The sequence below is a fragment of the Diadema antillarum genome, unplaced genomic scaffold, assembly GCF_040938485.1.
Source record: "Diadema antillarum isolate AM-2024a unplaced genomic scaffold, OU_Dant_1.0 seq00002123_RagTag, whole genome shotgun sequence".
Lineage (NCBI taxonomy): Eukaryota > Metazoa > Echinodermata > Echinoidea > Diadematoida > Diadematidae > Diadema > Diadema antillarum.
Genome location: NW_027272763.1, coordinates 21,745 through 48,796, shown reverse-complemented (window position 1 = coordinate 48,796; position 27,052 = coordinate 21,745). Strand labels below are relative to the sequence as shown.

The following is a 27,052-nucleotide window of genomic DNA, read 5'->3' as shown; positions in this document are numbered from 1 at the left end:
CCATTTTTCGGGGTCCCTTTTTGTGGCCCCTAGGCTTACGGTACAGGATGTGACTTGCCAGCAATTCATTTTATTGACCCTTGGCCACATCCTTACATGATGAGACCATTAAAAAGTGTGACCCTTTTCAGCTGAATAAATGCTCTGGGCCCCCGGTCTAAGACGGCTGGCTTACTGTCATACGAGCTGCCGAAGAGCCCGGATGTGAAGCCCTTCTCGGAATTAATGTGGGGATATGCTAATTATGCAGAGACATCAGCAACGGAGGGGCGCCCCCATGTGGCAGGCACCTCTCTGCTTGCTGTTCACAGGTGAGTTGATGGAAAATGAGAACGTCGCAAATTACACAATAATTTCAGTGCTTAGATGTTATGGTGCTGTATTATCAGTATTGGTAATTGTTATGAAGAGTTTTAGGGGCCAAACAGGCATATTATGTGTAGTGAGAGTGTTTGTCATAATTTACATGAAGCCATTCTATTTGTCTCTGGTTATGGTGGTTTTGTTCAGTGGCACTGAATGCACAGTAACATATGTATGTACGTACCTATGTTAAGTCGGTCTACGGACGTGTGTTGTGTGTACGGGCGTATGTAGTTAATTGCGGCTGCCGTAGTCTTGTACGCACAATGTATTCGTAGCGCAGTAGTACAATGCAAGGGCTGCAGGCCTGCGTAGGTTTGTGTACGTGACCAGTTACGGTATTGAACAGTGTATTATGTAGCGCTGTGTAACACTATAGGGCTTTTAGCGTGATCTGTGTACTCTGGTATTACATGGTGTAGTTGTAATATGGGGCACCTATAATAGTGTGATAAGGTGTTGAGTTGATGGTTTTTGATGGAAGCTATTGGCCTATACTACATTTTGGTAATGCATTTATGGTGATAGAGTTAAGGAGGATTAAAGTTTAACCGAGGTGTGTAGCGTAGGCACATTATAGGCACGATGTTGCAACGTTTGTAATGCATGTATGGTGAAAGAGATGATAAGAATCAAAGTTGATCAGAAGAGATGTGCAGTGTAGTAAAGGCACAATGTTCTTCAATAAGGGTTGTACAGTAATTCAGCCGAGATTTTAATTAATAGAGGGAACCTTTGTATTGCATTCCTTAATGACTCGTGGTGGTTGTATAGGTTGCGGTTATAGTGCTACAGCATAACTTTTGTAGTAGGAGGGTCTCGGTGTAAGAAGTGATGTGAGTTAATTATTTTGTTTAATTATAGGCTACAACGAGCGGGTTAGAGGTGTGTGTACTTGGTGTCAATGGTAACATTTGAGTTATGTAGAGGCTATGGTAAAGAAGGAGTTTGATAGAGGTGTCCCAGATGAGACATTCTTTCTTTTAGGATTCCAATTGTTGTAGACGTGCATGAATATAATAATTATTGGATTAAGCCAGGGTACATTTGGATATACAGTAGTACCATAAAATCAGGGCTGCACACTGGCGCCGGTCCGACTGTCAAAGACCGGTAAAAGTCACTGTCGGACCGGTAACTTTTCAGGAAATCCACAAGTTACCGGTCCGACATGACCAGTAAAAAAAAGTATTGGTGGGGTCATAAGAAAGAAAAAGAGCAGCCCCAATCAGGAAGAAACAGAACGCAAGATATCGCACTGTTCAACAAGTTTTACGCAAGTTTTCGTTTATGTCTACCGGTGCAATTTGTGCAGTAAACATAGGCCTATATTATACTAATGATGCACAGGATAGAGTGTGTTAGTGAAGGTGCGGCGCGCTCGAGAGTATTGAAAATGGTGCGACATGCACGAGGCGCAGCCGAGTGCATGTTTGCAACCGTTGTCAATACTCGAGAGTGAGCCGCACCTTCACTAACGCCACGAAATAATCCTGTGCATCATTAGTTTTATAAAATGGGTCGAAAACTAACAGCATTATTCACGTACCTTTGTGGGTCAATACCAGTCAGCTACATGTAGCACTCGCTCAAAAGTCAAGATGTCCGAAGATGTTCGTCCCAAACATTTACGCACGTCGCACTCGGAAATCCCGCACACTCACCTAGTACTGTACGTACGTACGTACGTGTAAGAGTATACGTACGCCACGTACTGTTATGCACAAGAAAGGCCGCCGGATGTTGTGGCAGCCCGCGGCCCAAACTAGAAGTTGTTTACAGGATTGACAGCGCGTATAGTAGCGCGTGACGCACTTGTAACAACTGATTGAGTGCGCACTGCTAGTGTAAAACATTGTGACGTACGTCAGGCCAGGGAGGTGGAAGAGAGACTCTTCTTAGTGCTTACCTGAAGAAAATACTGTAATGCACGCACACATGACTCATTTCAGCGCTTCCAATTGGCTACATTCTTGAACCCATTTTATAATAGTTTTGAGCACTAGCAGTCGACCAGTTATTCGCGCTCGCTTGCGCATTTGGCGCTGCTCACGCACTGCCATGAAATGCAATACATGCAAAGCATGTACAGTGTAACTGCTTTTCGTTTGCTTGCGATCGGCGGTCATGCCAGACAAGAAGCATTGATAGAAACGCACGTATTTCTGGGTCATTTTACTCATGATTTTTTAACGCAAGATCAATCCGATCCCGGCTTCGCAGCAGCGTGGCAGTTATGTTAGAACTAATTTACTTGTGTTGATTTTTAGAAAAAGTAAAAAAACATTCAATATTCAGCGATACAGTAAATGGATCTGATTGCGTTTATTTTCGTTTTACACAGTCATTTCACAGATGAATATTTTCATTCGTTCAGAATGGTCTCATAATGAAGATAGGCGCAAAAAGGATCACGAAATCGGCCCTTCCGTGTACTTTTTAAGAACGCATACACAAAATGTGAAGAGATAATACTAGGGAGAAAAAAAAATCATGAAATCATCGCAGTCCCGCTTACATATTTGAGGTAGAAATCGTCCCAAAAAGGATCATGAATTCGACCGGCCGCGTCGTATCTTTCATAAGCTTATGTACGAAATGCGAAGAGATTATAGAGGAGAAAAAAAAATAAAGGATACATTTGGTGAGTGCATCATAAAATATTACAGCCGAATAACAATTCATGAAATCAACGCAATCTCGTTGAAATTTGAGGAAATAATAGGCGCAAAAAGGATCTTGAATTCAGTCCTGCATGCCGTGTTGGTTATCAAAAACACATGCACAAATGAGACAAGATTATCGGGAGAAAAATAAAAAACACATTTTTACCCTTCTGGTGCGTGCATTACAAAAGATTACATCTGAAGTAATTCATGAAATCGCCACAATCCCGCTGATATTTCAGGTAGAAATAGGCGCAAAAAGGATCGTGAGTTCGGCCGTGTCGTATACCTTTTAAGAACGCATGTACGAAATGGGAAAAGATTAGCGGGAGAAAAATAAAGGATACATTTTCACCCCTTTTGGCGCTTGCATCATATAGGTTACAGCCGAATAGTAATTCATGAAAATTTCGCAATCCCGTTGGAATTTGAGTAAACAATAATAAGCGCAAAAAGATTCTCAAATTCCGCCCTGCATGCAGTGTATAATTTTGCAAACGCATCCACAAATGCGAAGAAATTATCGGGAGAAAAATAAAGAACGCATTTTCAACCCTTCTGGTGCATGTATCACAAAAGATTACAGCCGAAATAATTAATGACATATCGCAATCCCGCTGATTAATTTGATGTAGAAATAGGCGCTAAAAGGATCGTGAATTCTGCCGTGACGTATAGGCATGTACGCAATGCGAAGTGATTATTGAGTGAAAAATACAGGACACATTTTCAACCCCTTTTGGCCCGTGCATCATAAAGATTACAGCCGAATAATAATTCATAAAATCATCGCAATCCCGTTGAAGTTTGAGGAAACGATAGGCGCAAAAGAATCATGATTTTTGGGCGTGTCGTGTATCTTTTAAGAACGCATCTACGAAATGCGAAGAGTTTATCGGGGAAAAATAAAGGACACATTTTTACCCTTCTGGTGCGTGCATTACAAAAGATTACATCTGAAGTAATTCATGAAATCGCCACAATCCCGCTGATATTTCAGGTAGAAATAGGCGCAAAAAGGATCGTGAGTTCGGCCGTGTCGTATACCTTTTAAGAACGCATGTACGAAATGGGAAAAGATTAGCGGGAGAAAAATAAAGGATACATTTTCACCCCTTTTGGCGCTTGCATCATATAGGCCTAGGTTACAGCCGAATAGTAATTCATGAAAATTTCGCAATCCCGTTGGAATTTGAGTGAACAATAATAAGCGCAAAAAGATTCTCAAATTCCGCCCTGCATGCAGTGTATAATTTTGCAAACGCATCCACAAATGCGAAGAAATTATCGGGAGAAAAATAAAGAACGCATTTTCAACCCTTCTGGTGCATGTATCACAAAAGATTACAGCCGAAATAATTAATGACATATCGCAATCCCGCTGATTAATTTGATGTAGAAATAGGCGCTAAAAGGATCGTGAATTCTGCCGTGACGTATAGGCATGTACGCAATGCGAAGTGATTATTGAGTGAAAAATACAGGACACATTTTCAACCCCTTTTGGCCCGTGCATCATAAAGATTACAGCCGAATAATAATTCATAAAATCATCGCAATCCCGTTGAAGTTTGAGGAAACGATAGGCGCAAAAGAATCATGATTTTTGGACGTGTCGTGTATCTTTTAAGAACGCATCTACGAAATGCGAAGAGTTTATCGGGGAAAAATAAAGGACACATTTTCAACCCCTTTTGGCGCGTGTATCATAAAAAATTACATCCGAAGTCATACCTGAAATCATCGCAATCCCGCTAATATTAAATTTTGAGGTAGAAATAGGCGCAAAAAGGATCGTGAATTCGGCCGTGTCGTATACCTTTCAAGAACGCACGTACGGAATGCGAAGCGATTATGGGGAGAAATATAAAAAACGCATTTTCAACCAGTATAGCTGGTGCGTGCGTGCATCACAAAAAGATTACATCCGAAGTAATTCATGAAATCGTCACAATTCGGCTGATATTTGATGTAGAATTAGGCGATAAAAGGATCGTGAATTCGGCCGTGTCGTATTCGCATGTACCACGTGCGAAGAGATTATTGGGAGAAAAATACAGGACACATTTTCAACCCCTTTTGGCCCTTGCATCATAAAGATTACAGCCGAATAATAATTCATAAAATCATCGCAATCCCATTGAAGTTTGAGGAAACAATAGGCGCAAAAAGAATTATGATTTTTGGCCGTGTCGTATATCTTTTAAGAACGCATTTACGAAATGCGAAGAGTTTATCGGGGAAAAATAAAGGACACATTTTCAACCCCTTTTGGCGCGTGTATCACAAAAGATTACAGCCGAAGTAATTCATAAAATCATCGCAATCCCGCTGATATTTGAGGAAGAAATAGGCGCAAAAGGATCGTGAATTCGGCCGTGTCGTATACCTTTAAAGAACGCATGTACGGAATGCGAAGAGATTATGGGGAGAAAAATAAAGAACGCATTTTCAACCATTCTAGCCGGTGCGTGCATCACAAAAAGTTACATCCGAAGTAATTCATGAAATCGCCACAATTCCGCTGATATTTGAGGTAGAAATAGGCGTAAAAAGTATCATGAATTCGGCCGTGTGAAACATCTTTTAAGAACGCACTTATGAAATTCGAAGAGTTTATCGGGAAAAAATAAAGGACACATTTTCAACCCCTTTTGGCGCTTGCATCATAAAAGATTACAGCCGAACAGTAATTTATGAAATCGTCACAATCCCGCTGATATTTGAGGTAGAAATAGGCGCAAAAAGTATCATGAATTCGGCCATGTGGTGCATCTTTTAAGAACGCACTTACGAAATTCGAAGAGTTTATCGGGAAAAAATAAAGGACACATTTTCAACCCCTTTTGGCGCGTGCATCAGAAAATATTACAGCCGAAGTAATTTATGAAATCGTCACAATCCCGCTAATATTTGAGGTGGAAATGGGCGCAAAAAGGATTGCGAATTCGGCCCTGCATGTCGTGTACCTTTCAAGAACGCATGCACAAATGTGAAAAGATTATCGGGAGAAAAATAAAGAACCCCTTGTAGCGCGTGCATCAGAAAATATCACAGCTAAAATAATTCATTAAATCGTCGCAATCCAACTGATCACCAAGAGCAGGTTACGCAGCAAGTTCGTGCGCCGATGTTTAGAAAAAGTCACAAACGCATTTGATACAATCTGATTTTGTTCATTATCATTTTACACTGTAATTCACAAACAAACATTCTATCTTTTCCTTTCTTTTCTTTTTAAATTTCTTGTGCAATAAATATTGCAAGTTTTCCAAAAAAAAAAATTAATCTGTAAAATGTACATGGGTGGGGGAGGGGGTACGTCCATAAAAAACAAGAAAACAAGTTTGCAAGTCATTTAATGTTTTTCTTTAGGTTGTCGTTGTTGACCGGTAAATTTTCTGTTCGGACCGGTAAAAAATGGTAAAACGGGGCATTTACCGGTCCGACAGAGACAGGTTGGACCGGCAGAAAAAATGGGTTAGTGTGCAGCCCTGCTAGGGCATAATTATATGTCTGACGTATCATATCATATACTTCTTATGTCATGTGATAGTTCTCACAATACATTGCATGCAGTTCGATCCTTAACGTGGAAGGTTAAGAAAAACTCGTTCGTTGGGACGTACAAGTGTATTTCAATACTGTGCCTCTTTTACGGTACTGTATGCATATGTTCGATCAGTTTGTGTGAATCATTGATACTGAGTTATGTAAAACAGTTGTGTCTAGTGAAATAACATAATGAGTTTCTTGGTCACACTCAGCTGTTGATGGCAGATGCTTTCATTAGATATAAGATTATTGTTGATACCCCATTGTGGATTTATATAGTTACAGAGGCACTAACTCACTTGGTATCTGTGTGTTATTATGAATGAGTTATTTTGGTGTTAAACATGTGCGGACTTGATGATGTGCACAGAGTGTTTCAAGGGTTCTCCTATCTAAAGTGCATTTTAGGAGCTGTAATTGTGTTATGACTATATTATGAGTCAATAAAAGAGACCTCTCTGCTTGCTGTTCACAGGACTTCTGTCGAGTGCGTGTCTTTATTGACTGCACGACCTCCCTTCCGAACCCACGTGCCGTATAACCATGTCTCCATCATAAACACACATACACACATGCCGTCTTCACATCATCTCGCCATCTCCATATCTCCATCTCTCATCCGCGCCCCACTTTCGGCCACCCCTACATTAAAACAGTCCAGATGCAATGATTTCATTTTGTGCCTAATTGAATGTTACTTGGATGAATCAAAACTTTAAATCCATTTTTCAGTTAACATGGTTAATGACAAAATCATGTGACGATAACAGAATTAGATTAGATTTTTTTCTTCTATTTGCTAGTTACATTTCTCGTTATTCTAATGTGAGAATACACGAGGCATAATTTCGATATCTGTCACCACTCAACTCACCTGCTGTATACTTTGTTAATGTCGATGAGCACTTATCCACATTCATCTGTCTCAAACATAATCTACAAAGAAGAGAGCACATCCGCGTATTCTTATACTACAGTCAGTATATGATGTGTGATAACTATTTTTCATACTATTTTTAGTGAATCGGAGAAATCTCCCTGCTGGTTTTCATTCCTGACTGGATGAATAAAATTGCAAAACGGTATAAATGAATGACTGAATATGGATGACATTGGAAGGAGTACTTTCGTTTTCATCTCGATATGTTTAAAAGCATCATAAGGAAATAGATTAAATGAAAGCGTGTCGGTCGATCTATCGCTGAAAGTCGAAATGCCGCTGTCATCACACCTTTAGATTCTTGTGGAATAAAGTACATGTACTGAAATGAGTGACTACATGAATGCGGTTCAGAAATGTCAAAGGAAGTTCAAATCCACTATGTGGACTGATAACATAGAAACGTTCAATGTAAAATTTTGTGGAAGACAAATAGCTGTATTAATATCTTATCATTCGATTAGCAATAGAACTTCTACGTTTCTGAAACATTTGATGCTCTTATGTCATCAACACTGTTCAGTGTAATTTGTTTAAGAGTTTTCAGAGTATTGTTTCTCTGTTCAAGGACCACAATAAATTCCACAAATCTGCACATGGAGCTATCTATCTATGTACTATACATAATGTAAAATTATGAAAATCGTCTGGAACCCCTCCCCCTTTTTTTATAAGGTGAAAATAGATAATGGGTGTCATACAATAAAAGCTGGTTTATCATAGCCAAATAACTCGTAATCAAATCTGTAAATGTTCCACAAGGCTCTTAACTTTTCTCTTGAAAATCTACCAAAGTATTTGGTGACATTGGTAGACGCGCTGTTAGTAGGGTGACTGTTGGCCGAACTCGGGTATGACAGCTTCCGGGTAAAGTTAAAATGACTCAAGACATAGTTGGCTTCTTCCTGGATATTCTCCAGTCTTCCAATAAAATCATATTTGATTCTGCAAGGCGAGCAGAGTTTGTACATCTCCTTCCAGTGCTCGTCGAATTTGGGTCTCTCAATGGGGTCCACGAGGTAATTGGTGAATTCTGTCCACGTGATGTTCTCCCCTGTTTTGAGCTCTGCCTCCGTCGCGTTTGGGCGGTGCTTTTCCATAACGTGCTTCGCAACCTTCTGAAGACTCTCCGGGGCAAGTCGATAGACATCTAGATCCTGGTATTTGTTCTTGTAGGCGGAAAGAACCCTAGTCAGAGGTTCACGAACAAACATTACTTTGCGGTAAGTGGAGATTCGCTCCAACTGCTGCGTCTTGGAGAGGGTACCAAGGCGTGTCAGTTTGTTGCGCGAATGTGCCTCCCTTGACGTGATGTCTTTCATACTCATCTTACGTCCTGACAAAACCATCAAAATACGTTTCCAGTTGCTGCATCCGACCTTGGGAACATAGCAAAATAGGAGCTTCTGTTTGTCGAGGACGAATACATGCGAAAGAGTGTCGCGATAGAGCAGTTTCTGATACTGAAGATTCGGAGATGTGTTGCAAGTATGCTCCACTTGAGCCTTTCGTCTTTCTTGTTCCTTCCTAATCTTCAACTCTTTGGGAGGAATGATCCGCTTCACAGTGTGTGACGTGGTATTTGCCTGCAGTTTGGAGCCATTAGTCGCTATTGGGATGCTGGTGTTCAACTTATTTCCCAAGACTTTTGGCGGGAATGAATCAGTATCATTGCTCTGAACAATTTTGATGGTATACCTTGATGTCACGACCTGGAATGCGCGACTGTCAGATAGGTTTGCTGGATTGGTTTGATGCTTGGTTACACTTTCAGACCCTTCACCACAGACGTGACATCTTGGAATGTCCTCATCTGCTTTGATATTCCTTTCATCACTTTTCGACTCCACGTTCAGGCCATACAGCAGGTCATTGACGCTGCCTTCGCCTTCAAGTCCCGTTCTGTGCAGGTTGTGCGTTTGCTCTATGCGACTTTTGATTTCCTTTACCTGTTTGACATAGAAAAGCAGGAAAACTGTTAGTCCATTTGGATCAGTTACTGGTTCATTCAACACATATACCATTTCACAGTCTCTGAATTTTGCAATTACATGTATGGTGAATAATCAAATCTCAAAGGAACGTGAAAGAAATACATAGCCAACGTATTTATAGATGAATAATCATTTCAATGGCGGAAAAAAATATTCAGTGACAAGGCAATGATGTCTTTTCAGGAGAAGGGAGTAGAACTGCGACGTTACTGACCGAAGAAATCGCAATGATTTTCACAGTAAGCCTATTACAAAAGTTTCACTATTGTTATATTTTACTTTACTCTCTTTTGAATGCAAGTTCCCCTCCCACGCGATAATATCCAATTTAGCGTTAAAACGTCAGTTTAAATGGAATTATTTGCTTTTATAGAGAAATACAGTATTTGTATTGTTAAATGGAGGCTATCTACATAATTCTAAGCATCGTGATTATTGAAAAGTACCTTAGCTGTGATATCATCAGTGTAAAGTCTACGAGAACAAAAATCTTGGATGTATCAAAACTTCCACTATATACTTGATAAGATAATACAGAACTATTCATCGGCTTTATGAGCTACAGAGACAACGAGACAATATTATCATGACGTCACACTTCGACACCAGATCACGTCAATTTGGCCACATCATTTCATTCAGCTAGTAAAATAAAGTTACCAAATATGGCCGCAAGTGTAGCTTCCTGGGATCGTTCTCATCCTGCCCCGATTTCTCTTCTCTATCATCATTTGGGTATGATTCATCTAATGAAAGAATAGAGAATAAAGAAGAAGAAGAAGAAGAAGAAGAAAAGGAAGGAGAAGAAGAAAGACAACAAGTTATCAGAAGTTATGACTATAGTGTATACGGTCATCGGAGTTACATAATTATGCAGTATTGAGACATCCAAAAAAAAATATTTCCGCAAATTATGTCACCGTCTATATGGTGACAAAAATGTCCAATGGCCATAGTTAATAACGACCAAGACGAGGTGTGCACCAATGCCTTATAATGGATGACTAACACTATAGAAACATGTCTAGAAATTATCGATCAGAATGTCGGGATTTTAAAAGAATTTTGTAACTGTTTGTTGCTCTTCGACTTCTTGTTTTTACATACTATACAATCAACATACATTTTTCTCGGGGTTAGTTATCCCAAGTGGTGTATAGCCAGTCGTCAATTTGATATAGACCACTATGACATAGGCACTCTGCATTGCATCCAAGGCAAACTTGGAAAAAAGAAATCTGAAGAAATGAATGCTTATCACGTAGGTAGCAACATGAATATTTCAAAGAAGAGTCAAACTAAGCCACCGTAAGCCAGCCAAAATCTTGATTGTGGGTTGAACAAATAAAATAACATTGTTTTTGATAGAAAATTACTAACCTTTTCCTTCTAAAGTCAGAAGGGTGTACATAATGACTGTGACCGCCATGACAGTCAAAATGCATCTGCAGAGTCTTCCGCTCCTCGGGCTAAAAAGCCTGAAGAACGACACAGCCATACTTCCTGATGTTGGTTGTGGATCACAAAACAGATCGACAGTCCTGAAAAGAACATAATATTATACAAATGAAAAAGTCGTGGTTACTATACGCATAATCCAAATAATATACTAATTACTAGTAAACCTGTGCAGAGACGTTTAAATAGCCGAATAATTGATAAATGTAGTAATGATGATATTGACAATAATAATAATGATAACCATCATCGTTATCATCATCATCATCATCATCACAAAGATAATGTCAAATGTTATTTGACTGTTCCCGAATGATGCAGAAAACTTTCATCAGTTGAGGAGATTCAGGCTTCTATATGCCAACCTTTTTCTGGCTAGCTTTCGTCTACTCCTGTGAACTTCTTCAGGGCAAGTTGGTAATTTTCGTCAAAAATTGATTTGAAGAAGTCCGTGCACAGGAGTGGACGAAAGCTATAGCCAGCCTAGAGGTTGTAGCAGAAGCCTGAATCTCCTATTGTACTGTATTATTTGACTGCCGCTCTGGATATACCTAAGACTCGAGGTTGTGCCTTATATAGTTTAACATTTTGCAATGAATATGCATAGGCTTAAAACAAATGAATAAAACAAAATAAGAGTCGAATAAAAAAAAATGACGCACAAGCACACACACACTAGCAATATATGGGAATACCTCGTCGTTTTCTCCCATAGACAAATACTCTCATAAATATCATTTCTACCCACACAGTGCCAGACTAAATAAAGTGAAACATAAGATGTAACCCCGCACAATGTACCTCTTGCTCGAACACTTTGTACACAATGATGTACATTAATGAGAAATATCATGCATGCATTAAAGACAAGCGCATAATTATATCTTTTAAGCATTTCATCGCCGATATTACATAAGTATTTGGGCATCAAACTAATTTCGAAGTTGGTGACGAAGCATCGTAGCAAAGTATCTTAGCAAAGTATCTTTCGTAAAATACAAAGGGTTCAAGTTATGATACTCAGCTCGTAACTTGTATGTTGCAATGATCATCAAGCTGGAAAGAAGCAGTATACTGACCAATGACAATACGTACCAGAGTCAATCAAACCGGCGTCCTGACGTGGAAGACATCAACGATTCTTCCTATGTCGCAAATGGCAGGCGACCTGCGGATCGGCTATAGTTCAAAACTTCCACTAGACTACATGCTTCCAGTGAAATTATGAGCTATCCCATGTTTATGAGCACGCCATCCGATCGAGAAGTGAAAGTAACAGATTAAATGCACAAATAAATGAAAAAGGAAAAATATGCGAGACTACATTAACAAGCAAAGCAGATAGACAGAACAGAACTAACAAAGACAGATAGTTGGATTTGCTTTAAGTTATTAGCCTCTCATAATTAAATGCCTTTAATACCTAGACTTAAAAGTATCTTGAGTGGATACATTCTTTAAAAAAAAAAAATGAGTCTGTTAAATCAGTGCAGAACTTAGCACTTTGATTGAAATAGAATTATTTTGCTTTGTGCTAAGGCGACCAAATGGTATCTCGCAATATTACCTTAATTTCGAGTTTTAATCTTATGTAATATACGATTCATTGTACATTCAGATATTTATACGTTAAAAGATCAAGTTCAATTGAAACACTTTCAAACAATGTAAGAGTATTCTTTTTTAATCGTTGGGTCAAGATGTTTGGCATTTGCACAAATTTGAATTGTTTTTTTTTTCTGCAGAACATACAAACGGTGCAAGTTAAGACTGCGATAATCACGATGATTCAATATAAAGGCATTGATAACATAAAGTATTCAACAGCAGTTATGAGCTGAGCTTGCGCATCATACCAATAGACACACTACTCTTCCCATGAACACTATTCATATCTTTAGTCTAAGTCAACTTTGATAACAGCTATGACAACTCTCAAAAAGTTTATGCTGTCGATTTGGTCAATAATTCGGTTGACCCCTGTGGAAAACTCTTGTTGGAATGAACTGATATGTATTTTGTCTTACTAACGTTAATTTGTAGCTTATTGACTCACAGCCAGTCACAAACATAGGTACATGAAATTCAGTGTTTACAGTACTATGAAAATTAGTAATATCTTTATGCGAGAACAGCATACATGTATTTGTATCATCTGCTTACAAAATGAATCGTAAAGGTTGGGATGTATTTATATTATTTGCGTATATAAAAGAAAGAAGAAGAAGAGGCCCAAAATACTGCCTTGAGGCACGTAGAATTTGTACCATTGACACATACACGAACTGTTTACGATCAGTAAAACAATCCCTGAACCAATTGAAAAAAAAGGTACACCTATATATAACACCACAGTGTTCAAATTTGTACAACAGAATGTTGTGATCGAATCAAATTCTTTACTTAGGTCGACATACAAGGCAATCACGGTTTCTTTTGTTGTCAAGTTAATTGAGGATTTGTTCGAGGGTTTGTAAAAGAGCCCATTCAGTCGAGTAAAAGAGTCGGAATCCAAACTGCTCTTTAACCGGTATTTTTGTTCTGGAGCAAATGCAGGTAAAAGATAAATAGGACGATAATTTTCTAACGTGTGTTTGTCACCTTCCCTATGACATGGGATTACTTTGGCTTTCTCAAATGTGTCTGGTACAATACCTGTAAATAACGACATATGGAATATACCTAAAGAGAGGTCTAGCAAATGTGAAAATAATTTACTTATTGAATGCAACACCAACCGACGAAGTATTTTTCAATCGCTTCACAACCTTGACTTTTTCATTTTCGGCAGGGGGAAAAGGATATTTATTCACGTACTTGACTACCCAGATTTTAGGATTTGTTAATATTTCTGTTGATTTTTGTTCATATTGTTGATGCAAAATAAGAATTGAATGCACTGGCTATCATTCTGTCATCTACGAATCTATGACTTTTCAAAATACATTGAGGCAACATTGCTTTGTTTACCTAAATATTTTGATAACTTTCCAAGACCTATAGGAAATATCGCTTTTATTTCGTTCCAGGAAACATATAAAATACTCTGGCTTATTCTATAAAGTCCATGGCATTACTATATCATTCATATACAATAATCTATTTCTTTGGAGGGAATCAGGAATAGTATTAATAGGATTAGGATTAATTCCTGCTTATTTTTTTTTTTTGGCAATTAACGACATGATCCTTTTGTTATGCATGGTTTTCTATAGACGTGTAATACACTTTCCCCTACTTGCAACATTGCGCTCTACAGTATGTTGTGCACACATGGATGTACATTCCTTCATAAAAGCTTCATAAGTAGTAGAAGGGCTTCCACTAATTTCAATACATGACCTGTTGGTAGAGTACAATTCACGTGAGAGATCATCAATAATGGTTTTTGTCGAAGTCCGCCTATGTATAAGGTCTTTTCGGACAGAAGCTATCTTAAGCATAATGTGAATTATTTTGTAATAACAAAGATTGGAATAATAAAGATCAGCGGGTGATCCGTTATATCTGACAAAAGCATTTCAGGTGTTATAGATTTATCTATAACATTTGTAAATACGATGCCTGTGTAAGATTCTGTCAAATAGTAATCAAAGGCCTGAAACAATTCTCATACACGATATTTTGCTCAAGAAATCACCAGTGCCGGTATGTGAAGAATATTTTAATAAATCATAATTAAATCACCAACAATGTAACAGAGTTTATTTTCCTTAGCTGATTTATTGACACGGTTTTTTTTAACGAAAATGGCGGTCTGACGAGGACGTGTTGTTGCTGCTGTTCGTCATATAATCCTCCCAGTGGACAGTTCCGGATTAGGGATAGGGTATACGTAGGTTGATTACACGGGTCCAAACCATAGTAACATGATTGGGAAGGTTCACAGATAGGCCTCAAAATACGAAATGGGGGTCCAACATCAGCATGAATATATTCCAAAAGGGTTAACGTATCCGTCACTGGCCCAATGTCCAAAATATTTCACTGGCTTAATGTCGATTTACTTGCAGTCAAACAAACAAACAAACAAACAAACAAACAAAACTTAGCAGGTGTTCAGGTGTATGTCCAGGTAAATGTTCATGCACCAATCGTTGACAACTAAAAAATGGAAGACGCGACGTTGTTCTTCAAAGGAATGAGCACAAAAATGATCAAAATCAGAGTTACTACAAATTTTAACATATTGAAAGATGAATTCGGAGCACAAAAGGCAGGAAAAATCACAATGTTATCATTGATATCATGGAATGATCCGATTCTGAAGTCAGTGAATGAACGTTTGGTAATGGGGCACAAAAAGAGGAATATTTCCATCAAATACATGAGAATTTACCAGGCTGCAGGATCTTACCGCCTACAAAAGAAGAACCTACAAATCGCTCTTTTCAGGTGGCGTCGAAAGATAGTGCTTATTGTATACCATATAATTGGCTCTATACATTTGCTTAGATTATTTCCAACCTCTTGGAAGTGCAAAAGAACCATGTAACCATCTAGAAGAAAAAAATTTGGATACATGATCAATAGAACGGAACCTACTAATGCCGGGATCCATGGTATTATAAAACAGAGGGTGGTAGCAAATAACATCACTACGAGACGAACGTTTCCTTTCTGCTTTTTCGCAGAACATCGCGTGCTTCCCATTCTCATGAGCTGCCTTCGACGACTGAGCAAAGTACGGGCACACGAGGAGTAGCAGTATCCCATACAGATCACAGGGCATACAAACAGAAATATGTACGTGAGAGTGGAACTTAATATTGCCAGAGCTGTTGTGTACTGCAGGGAATGTGCGATGAGGATGAAATAGTAGACGAAACACAAAAGTCCGGTCATCCGAGAGGCACAAATGGAACCCCAGATTAACCTCCGCACACTTCGACGTCGAAGACAAAGAAAAGGTCTGACAATAGTCACGTGTCTTTCTATCGCAAGCGATGTTAGAGTGATGATGGTCACAGTGGAAGTGCCGTATATGAGAGGTAAGGTAATGTCCAACGCTCTCCAGGGAGTAAAAACTAGTGCTATTACCACACTATCATACAAAATATTGGCTATTGTAAGATTAGCCAGCAAAACGTGGCATCGGGTTCGAAGATCCTTAACAGAGATCACTAGGAACAGGATGCTGCCGTTTCCAAGGATACCAATGACGCTTGCAACTGGTTGACAAATAAACCAAATTGATAAGAAGGAAAGATGTGTGTTGAAATCGTCAACAGTGGAGAAATTCCAAGAGAATTCAGAAGACCAATTCATCTTGAGTAGAGAAGTTGTTCGTTTAGCGAGCTGAAAACAAAATAATAAAATCCTGACGACTGGCTGACTATAAAACAAAATATGCATAATAAAATATCCTTGCCATTTCTACTGCCTTCATATCGTTCTCAAATTTCATTTTATATGCAGGGACAAGTTAGTGTAAAAATACTATACCCTATATTAGAATGACGAAAGACATTGCCATAGGCATATAAGGATTTTTTTGTGTGTGTGGTAAGAAGAGTGGTTGTGTTCTCCATATATATATAGTAACATGTAATAGGGTTGCATATTGTTGTTTGGATGGGTTGGAGTGGATACTAGAAGATGACGTGGTTAGGAAGTCCTTGATTACTATACTTTTATAGTGACGACAGGACTTTATGTTGCTTTTGCCTGTGTGTTTGCCTAAGTATTTGTTTTTATCTGTATTTTGTCTGTTATCTGTTTTTATTCCCTTATAATATAGACATGCTTTATCAAAGGCCTCCGAAGGATACTTTGGATGGAATGGGGAGGGGAGGAGTTGTTTTGAGTCTACTCAAGCGGGCATTGTGTGAATATGACTGTAGACTGTATATTTTTATGAATGAGTTTACTAATAATGAACCTCATCATGTAGATAGAAAAGAATGGGGCTATCCACTGTCGAAAATGTTAGTATTTTCTACATTATATTCCATTATAATTTGTCAATTAGCTTTTGATTCATGTCTCAATAATTTCATGTTACATTACTATCTACTTTTTGTACATTTTTTTACTTTTGATTTCAGTAAAACCAACATTAAATATTTCTCTGAACAATTGTGATAACACAAACAGTACATAAATTGATGTCACGACATGGAATGCTCGACTTTCAGATAGGTTTACTGTTTCGGTTTGATGGTTGATAACTCTACCAACAGTTCCATCACAAGAAATATATTTTGGAATGCCCTCACCTACCTTTATATACCTTTCATAACGTTTGGATTTCACTTTCGGGCTCTGCGGCAAGTCATCGGTGTTGCCATCATCTTGAAACTCCTCTCTATGCGGATTGTGCTTGTGTTCTATGCGACTTTTGATTTCTTTTGCCTGGCTGACACGTGAAAAAGCAGGAGTACTCAGATTTCATTTGGATCAGCTACTGATTCAAATCTCATATTCTAAAAGATAAGGAAATAAAACCTCGAGGGAAGGTAAGAGAAATATGTTAAGCAGTGATAAGAAATTTACAAATACTTAAAAGAAGAAGTCATATCCACCAATGTGTTTTATTTCTCTCTCTCTTTTTTTTTGCATAATGAAAGGGCGCTGGACTTACTCTTTCATAAAGCACAGAGAATGATATTTCCTTTAACATACATTATGTCATAACAAGTCGAGGGAATGTGTACTTTTCATGAAGCAAACATTCATTCTATAAACTTCTCTTGTGTTTTCTTATATCGTTGTCCAACAGAGTTGTCATCACACTTCAAAATATTTGTAAATATGGAACGGAATTTCCGACTTTCTTCAAATTTAACTGATAATATTCGAATTTTGCTACATTCATTAAATCTACATTACATATCTGGGTAGCATTCCCCTTTAATTTCCGAAAGCTAATAATGAAACAGTTCGACCATAGGTTTATAATGATGTAATGAAAGACGGATACAAGATGAAAAGTTTAGACAAAAAGTGCTACCTGAACTATCGAACGGATTAAAATTATTATTTTTTTGTTAGGTGAAGCAGTTGCTAATGTATGGAGGAAAAGAAAAAGTATAATACTTTGTTGAATCAAGTTAAACATACTCAAAGAAATACTGCAACACGTGCACAGTATTATCATATTATCATACAGTATTATCATAATCGATCGTTGCCATATAGATACAAATATTGTCAGATAACTTCAGTTTGGGTCAGAAAACTTCAGTTTCGTTTACGCTGACTACTTTTCTGGAGAATGTAATCAGTTGTCGATTTACTGTCCTTGTCATTGATACAAATATTGTCAGATAAAATAAACACCCAAGATACCAGATACCATAAGTAACAGTATACACGCCCTCCTGCGTGTTAGGATTCTTTGAGATGTGGTATATCGATGTAGTGCTCGCCTGTAGAATTAAACTTCGTCCATAACCTGCTCGATTCATTTTTTATTCCAGAAGTTGGGCAGATGTATCGTAATAAATCGGTCTTCGCTAAAGGACGTTCTGCCCTCAAAGTAAACTATCCTGATTGATAACAATTACCGTCGTCGCAATTCTCTTCTCTGTGTCATTTTCTGCTTATTTTAGAAGACTAGGTTGTGTTTATCTCAATATTGTGGTTCAGTACTCTTTATCATGGTTCTTTGGGTATGACGTTGACACTTTATAAGTCCTGCAATGTAGCTACACTTAGTCATCTTGTGAAGACAGCTAGCTGAGATCGGTATCTTGTAATCCGTATCACTGTTAACTTTTCCAAGCACATTCGAAAGAATTTAGTTTAAGCTTGCACTTATATTACCACAGAAAAAAAAAATTGTGTAGTATGTTGCGAGTTGAAGATCTTGCGACGAAAGCATGTAGGATCTACAGTAATATGGTCACATATCCAAGTAAAACAACTATGAAGTGCGGAAGTAAGCGAAATTTACGATCTTTATTGAAGCCATAGTGTTCTATGACCAAAGGAGTAACATCACTACTATGATCCCATGTGTTACGCAATGAATGTTAATGATAATAATAATAATAATAATAATAATAATAATAATAATAATAATAATAGTGGCTACTTGTGTAGCGCACAGGTTCACTTTTCAGTGCTCATGGCGCTTCAAAAATGAAAAGATATCATATATTTACATGCATATACATATTCAAACATTTCAACAAAGAAGAAAATGGTAAACAAAAACAAATATATACCAAATAAAGAATACAACATATACCAATTAAAAATACAATATTGATCCAATATTGATGACAATAACAATACAGTAATTATAGTCCTCAGTATATGAAAGGAACAGATAAGTTTTAAGTTTGGATTTGAATGACTCTGTAGATGACAGTTCCCTTAACTGAAGAGGTAACTGATTCCACAATTTTGGTCCCATAACGGAAAAAGCACGATCACCATACCCATGTTTTACTTTGGGTGTTTGGAGTAAGAATGTATCTGATGATGAACGTAGCCTTCGTGTCGGATTGTATTTTTGAACAGCATTACTTATGTATATGGGGGAAAAAGAATGAACTGAATGATGTACTGATAACAGAATCTTGAAAATAATCCTTTTTTTTCTACAGGTAATCAATGTAAGGAACGGAGAACTGGTGACATGGAATCAAACTTATTAGTAAAAGTTAACAATCGGGCAGCAGAATTTTGCAACCGTTGAAGTTTTGTGACATCATCTTTTTTGAAGATTACACAACAATGAATTCGAAAAATCCAACGGAGAAGAAATCAATGCCTGAATAAGTATCTCAGCTGCAGATTTAGACAAATATTTCCTTATGAAACTTAAATTACGCAACTGATATCGAACATTCCGCTGAATATGAGTTACATGACTTCGAAATGACATTTCCTGATCAAATATGACACCTAAATTACGGGCTGTTTTCGACGGAGTAATGCAAGTGCTACCGATGTTGACATGATATGACTGATAATCAACTTTGCTTAACATATGCTTTGATCCCAATAACAGAAACTCAGATTTATCATCATTTAGTTTAAGGCCATTGGATGTAAGCCAGATTTTCAGGTCTTGCAAACATGCTTCGAGTTTTGCAATGGCGGATGACAATGAAGACACAGTGGGTTTAAAAGACAAATAAAGTTGTATATCATCCGCATAACAATGATAACTAATACAATGCTTGCGAAATATTTCACTATTATTGGTTGCATATACAGAGAAAAAAGCAGCGGGCCTCCAACAGAACCTTGAGGTACACCAAACTTTGTTATAGTTTTACAAGAGGTAGAATCCCCAATTCGGACATAATGAGATCGATCACATAAGTAGGATATAAACCAATCAAGAACAGTTCCTTTGATGCCCAAATATCTCAATCGTTGAATCAGAATAGCATGATCAACTGTGTCAAAATCTGAGCTCATATCAAGCATGATAAGAGCAGTGATGTTACCACTATCTAATTCTCTGAACACAATATCTGATAAGTTGACTAACAGTGTTTCTACACTATGACCAGGCTTGTACGCAGATTGAAATGAATCAAACAATTCATTATCTTGCAGATACATTGTCAGTTGTGAGAAAACAACCTTTTCAGGCAATTTACTTAAATAAGGTAAATTTGAAATTGGGCGGTAATTTTTTAGACGCTCCTGATCTAAGCCTGCTTTTTTCAAAGTTGGATGAATAACTGCTTTTTTACACACCTGTGGAACTACACCTAATCTACACCTAAAGTGGTAATGATAAGCAAATAATCAACGTTGGTGAAGGTGATGGGACAAACTATCACTTCCGAGGCGATCTGGATGTAGCTATCTTTCCGAAGCGCAGCTGAGGAAAGATAGCGTACACATTCAGATCGCCGAGCACGCTGATTTTTGGGATTAGGACTGCATAATTATTGTTTGAAAAGAGTTGGGCATTTGGATGGTGTATTTGGATGGGCCCTTTACCAATGTTTACTTCTTGTGGAGATCACTCTGAATGCAGGAGGGTGTTTTTTATTGTTTCAGCTTCCATAATAAATTTGCTTTTTACTTGCCATTTAGTGTTCAAACAGAAGAAAAATCAGCCATATGAATCTCCCTTTTTGTCATTAGTTGTTTGGTCTAGCCGACCCGTAGTCTTCCTCACAGTCTCACCGGCCACTTTTATCTCCTTCTCTCTCTCTCTCTCTCTCTCTCTCTCTCCCCTACATACTCCTCCGCCTCCCAACTGACAAACTCTTCGTATGCAATCATGTATTTTACGTCTAGCCATGCCAACCTCCTCCTCCTCCTCCTCCTCCTCTCTCCCCCCCCCCCCCCCCCCCTCTCTCTCTCTGCTTTGACTTGACTCTGCAGATTGCGATTTATCAAGTAAGTACATATAACAATTCATTTCGACCATGTTCTAAAAGGAACATGTTCAAAATGATGACATTACTCTGCTCCAATATTATTATAAATCTTAGTGAGAAGCGCCTATCCTCACATTTCCCATAAAACTGGTTTCTTTTCCTTTTAAGAATATTTTCATAGCATGCCATGCTGCTTAAAGCGCTGTTTTGCATTTTGAACAAGCACTACACTTGAACGTTCCTCAAGCCCTTGAGCATCAAGTATGAGCAAGGAGAAACTCGGTATTACCCAAACTCTATAGCCGTACGCAGCGGGGGGGGGGGGGGGGGGGGGGGGTCAGGATTGGAGGAGGAGCATTTCAATCCCCCCCCCCCCCATGAAATTTACAAATCCTTGTTTTTCTTCGGACTTGCATATTACATTTCGGATTTCAAATCACTTTATCAGTTCACAAGGTACAAAACAAAATCATCGCATCTGGCCTTACTTTTTTTTCGGGAACGGTTTCGCGTCCGATCCTGGACGCTTCATCACTTAGTCTGATTTGTTGGCGGGAAGGCGTTGTCGATCGGCACAGACGAACTTCCGACGTTATTCGGAGTCAGTCGTCTGTCTTCGGATGACAGAGCTGTACACCTGGGAGGTTGTGGGTCGTATATAGTCACCCATCCTTATTGAAGGGACTGTACAGTACTGCTTGAGGTTAGGACTTAACTTTTAACGTTTTGCGAGATACTGAGAAACCACTCTATCAGATGTCAAAGAGCATTCCATTCTAAAGGGAAATGAAAGTTTATTTGATGAAAATCGGTTTTGAAATGACTGAGATATCCAAAAGCAAGGTGAAACAAAGAGATCCTAATAAAAGGAGTGGCCTGTCGCATTTTATATATTATTATCGGAGTTTTTTTTTTCTTGATATCTCAGCCATTTGAAAACCAATTTCCATCAAATAAAGGTTAAATCCTTCTTGAAATTACATGCTCTTTCAGATTTCATAAACGTTTCTCATTATCTCACCAAAAATATTATAAACCAGAATCCTCACCTCAACCAGCACTGTGAAGCCCTTCTCGGAATTAGAACAGGAAGTCCAGATGCAATGATTTCATTTTGTGCATACTTAGTAATTGAATGTTACCTGGATGAATCAACTTTAAATCCATTTTTCACTTAACACGTAACGATAACAGAATTTGATTTGATTTTTTTTTTCTCTTCTATTTGCTAGTTACATTATTTTCTCGTTATTCTAGTGTGAGAATATACGTGGCACAATTTCGAAATCTGTCACCACTCCACTCACTTGCTGTTTACTTTGTCACTGTTCGTGACAGCAATCCAAATTCATCTGTCTCAAACATAATCTACAAAGAACAGAGCACATCCACGCATTCTTATACTGCAGTCAGTCCTTCACTATCGTATGTATGATGTATGGAAACTCTTTTTCATACTATTTTTAATGAATCGGATAAATCTCCTTGCTGGTTTTCATTGCTGGCTGTGTGGTTAAAAATTGAAAACGGTATAAATGAATGACTGAACATGAATGACATTAAATCAAATATAGATTTGCTACGGAATGAAGACTTTCGTTTTCATCTCAATATGTTTAAAAGCATCATAATTTTTTTTTCTTGAAGCCATAGTGCTCTATAACCGAAGGAGTAACATCACATGCTATGATCCCATGTGTTACAATATGAATGTTAAGGCGGTAATAATAGTATGACGTTGACACTGTACAAGTCCTGCAACGTAGCTACACCTAGTCATCTTGTAAAGACAGCTAGCTGAGATCGGTATCATGAAGTCCGTATCACTGTTTACTTTTCCAAGCGTAATCGAAAGGATTTAGTTTAAGCTTGTAATTATGTTACCACAGAAAACTTTTTTTTGTGTAGTTTGTTGCAAGAGTTGAAGATCTTGCGACGAAAGCATGTAGGATCTACAGTAATATGGTGACATATACAAGTAAAACGGCTATGAAGTGCGGAAGTAAGCGAAATTTACGATTTTTCTTGAAGCCGTAGTGTTCTATGACCAAAGGAGTAACATCACATACTATGATCCCATGTTACGCAATAAATGTTAAAGTGGTACAGTCATGTATCAAGTGATTAAAAGAAACACGATAGTGCAAGACAAAATGTGACAAAAATTGTAGATATAAATTGTAGATATAAAGTTATTCTATTCCATTCATACGTGAAGTCTGATCAAATCAACGTTTTCAAGTAGAACACAGACAGAGCGACGTCTAGCGAACTTGTCCATAAAATGCCCGTGACCTCACTGCCAACAACGGACGAGCCGGCGAATTGCGCGCTTTAGGTGACGTCGAAAGGCAGTGCTTATTGTGTACCATATGACTGGCTCTATACATTGGCTTAGGTTATTTCCAACCGTTTGGAAGTAGTAAAGGAAGTCTTCGTAAAGATCACGGACAGTACGAAAATCAGTTGTGATCCATAGAACCAAACCCACTACATTAGGGATCCATGAAATTATAAAACAGAGGGTGGTAGTAAGAAACATCACTACGAGGCGAACGTTTCCTCTCTGCTTTTTCGCAGAGCACCGCGTGCTTCCCGTTCTCATCAGCTGCCTTCGACGATTGAGCAAAGTGCGAGCACAGGACGAGTAGCAGTATCCCATACAGATTACAGTACATACATAAATAAATATGTACGGGAGAGTATGTGTTACGAGAAATATGGATTCGTTTAAGGGATGTTCGATGAGGACCAAACGATAGGCGGAAAACATAAGTCCGATCATCCAGGAGGCACAAATGGAACCCCAGATTAACTTCCGAACACTTCGACGTCGAAGACAGAGAAAAGGTCTGACAATGGTCACGTGTCTTTCTATCGCAAGCGATGTTAGAGTGATGATGGAGACAATTGAAGTGACAAATCTTAGCTCTATGGTGACATCCATTGCTTTCCACCTAATAGCCATGATATCAATCGCTAAGTACATAGCAAACAGTTGTGCTGCCATCAAATTCAAGATGTTGGCTATAGTGAGATTAGCGAGCAAGACGTGGCATCGAGTTCGAAGATCCTTAACAGAGATCACTAGAAAAAGGATGCTGCCATTTCCAAGGATGCCAATGACGCTCGCAATTGGTTGACAAATGGTCTGAAAGGATGTGAAGGAATCGTATGAGTTTGAATTGTTCACGACAGGAAAATCAGAAAATATAGAAGAAGAATTATAAGAAGAAACTTCAGAGGACCAATTCATAATGAGTAGCGAAGGCGTCCGTCTGCGGAGCTGAAAACAAAATGATAAAATCTGAGAAACTGGTTGACGATAAATGCAAGCGCTCTCCTCTTTTATGTTTAATTTCATCGGTTTTATATTTCATTCAGGTGTATATATGATATCCCTGCTATTTCAGCTGCCTTCATGTCGCTCTAGAATTTCATTTTATAAGTGAACAAGTACCATAGCCCATGACTTAATGACCGCATACATTATCACTGGCAGATAAAGATTTTTTTTTATAATGTGTGTGTGTGTGTGTGTGTGTGTGTGTGTGTGTGTGTGTGTGTGTGTGTGTGTGTGTGTGTGTGTGTGTGGGTGTGTGTAAAAAGTGGTTGTGCTCTCATAGTAAGGCTACGGTCACAACTCAGAGCGGCGACCCAAAATCTCTTCGCTTACTTTGCATATAAAGTCATGTTCTAAAATATCTTCGCATACAAATGTATTTTATTGTATTTTCTATTTCCTACTTAACTCTATGTTTTCATTATCTCTATTTCTTTTTATATGTCACTTCTCCATTCAATAGGCCTAGAAAATGCAAAAAAAAATAACTAAACTTTGTCAACATAGCATCCCCAGGTTTTAGCTTTTATCTCATCTGCTCCAAAGTAGCTGTTCCTGTCTTCCCTGTCCCCCATGTTGCTGGCCGATTCCTCTTTTGCTTGGGCTACCTGACAATGTCAAGTATTAAAGTTGCAGCTACCTGTTTCTTCTTTCGGAGGAAAGTTGGTAGGATTTCCTTGCCTCTGTTCCACCTCCTGTCTCTTCCCGGCCCGCTGCCCGGTCGGTCACCGGTCAGCGACCGTTCTGTGACGGACAGAAATTGGCTAGAATCTGCCTGAGCGGTCGCCGAGCAGGCTGATTTCGGGGATTAGAACTGCATATTATCGTTTGAAAAGAGTTGGGCAGATGACGTATTTGGATGGGCCCTTTACCAATGTTTACTTCTTGTGGAGATCACTTTGAATGCAGGAGGGTGTTTTTTATTGTTTCTGCCTCCATAATAAATTTGCTTTTTACTTGCCATTTAGTGTTCAAACAAAAGAATAATCAGCCATTTTAATCTCCTTTTTTGTCACTAGTTGTTTGGTTTAGCCGACCCGTTGTCTTCCTCGCGGTCTCATCGGCCGCTTTCATCTCTCTCTCTTTCTCCCCCCCCCCCCTACATATTCCTCCGCCTCCTAACTGACAAACTCTTCGTATGCAATCATGTATTTTTACGTCTAGCCATGCCAACCTCCTCCTCCTCCTCCTCCTCCTCCTCCTCCTCTCTCTCGATCTCTCTCTCTCTGCTTTGACTTGACTCTGCAGATCGCGATTTATCAAGGCAATGAACTCTCCACCCTCACGTTATTGAAAACTAAGTACATAACAATTCATTTTGAACATGTCCAAAATGATAATATTACTCTGCTACAATTATACATGTTAGTGAAAAGAGCCTATCCTCACATTTCCCATAAAACTGATGTCTTTTCCTTTTGAGAATATTTTCATAGTATGTCATGCTGCTTAAAACGCTCTTTTGCATTACGAACAAGCACTACACTTGAACGTTCCACACGCTCGCTGGCAAGCAGGGTTCGCTTGAATAGCACACACACACCCACAAACTAATAATTTTTAATAATAACTTTTCCCCACAGCTCCATAGACAACTGATTAGTCCAAGAGATAAAATGTTCTACTTGGTGGACGCTATTGGTTGAGAATGTGACTTCGAGAGAATGTCTAGGCGAGAAATCTTGAACGTCGAGTCGTATGAGCAAGGAGGAACTTGGTATGACCACGGAGGTGGAAAGAGATTCCATTCCACCTCCCTGGTATGACCCAAACTAAACCATAGCCGTCCGTATGCAGCGTGAAGTCAGGATTGGAGGCGGGGGAGCATTTCAACCCCCCCCCCCCTGTTTTTCTTCGGATTCGCACACTAGTATTACATTTCGGATTTCATATCACTTTATCAGTCTACAAGGTACAAAATCGATCATTGCATCTGGCCTTACCTTCTTTTTTTTTTAATTCCGGGAAAGGTTTCGCGTCCGATCCTGGACGCTTCATCACCTAGTCTGATTTGTTGGCGGGAAAATGTCGTTGTCGATCGGCACAGGCGTACTTCCGACGTTATTGTTAGGATTCAGTCGTCGAGGAATTCGCCGGATGACAGAGCTGTGCACACGGGAGAGGTTGTGTCGCAGTCGCCATTCGTATGAATTGCCCTCCATTTCTGGACTAATCCGGCTCATTTTCATCCGGATCAAATCCATTTTGTGACCCGGCCATGTGTGACTCTAGCATAAAGAAACGAGATCTGTGAATACTTGAGGGCTTTCCCATTCAGAATTTTGTACGTTAGCAGAAGAACTTTGAAAGATATGTTTAAGGGTTGGTTTTTTTTTTTTTTTGTATTCGGTTTTGAAATTAAGTAATTACATTAATGCGGTTCGCAGTAAATGGTATCAATGAAAAATCAAAGTCAAGTTCAGGGTTATTTTTGC

At 38.6% G+C, this 27,052-nt stretch overlaps 1 protein-coding gene across 1 annotated transcript; it reads right to left on the bottom strand.

Annotated features, from left to right (window-relative positions):
- Positions 1-8,219: 8,219 nt before the first annotated feature.
- Positions 8,220-26,821, bottom strand: LOC139713997 (carbohydrate sulfotransferase 11-like). The gene is made up of 3 exons (XM_071625721.1): positions 26,671-26,821; positions 25,258-25,412; positions 8,220-9,473 (listed from the first exon to the last, which is right to left on the bottom strand). The coding sequence occupies exons 1-3, from the start codon at positions 26,819-26,821 to the stop codon at positions 8,220-8,222; spliced, it is 1,560 nt and encodes a 519-aa protein (XP_071481822.1).
- Positions 26,822-27,052: the final 231 nt, after the last annotated feature.

What these genes read in the sequence shown, in the direction of transcription:
- LOC139713997 (XM_071625721.1), bottom strand. Translation starts at nt 26,821, where the DNA reads ATGGATTTGATCCGGATGAAAATGAGCCGGATTAGTCCAGAAATGGAG. An exon ending in TCCTAACAATAACGTCGGAA is followed by an intron (nt 25,413 to 26,670) that starts GTACGCCTGTGC and finishes CCCCGAAATCAG; the next exon opens with CCTGCTCGGCGACCGCTCAG. An exon ending in TCCTCCGAAAGAAGAAACAG is followed by an intron (nt 9,474 to 25,257) that starts GTAGCTGCAACT and finishes TATGTCAAACAG; the next exon opens with GTAAAGGAAATCAAAAGTCG.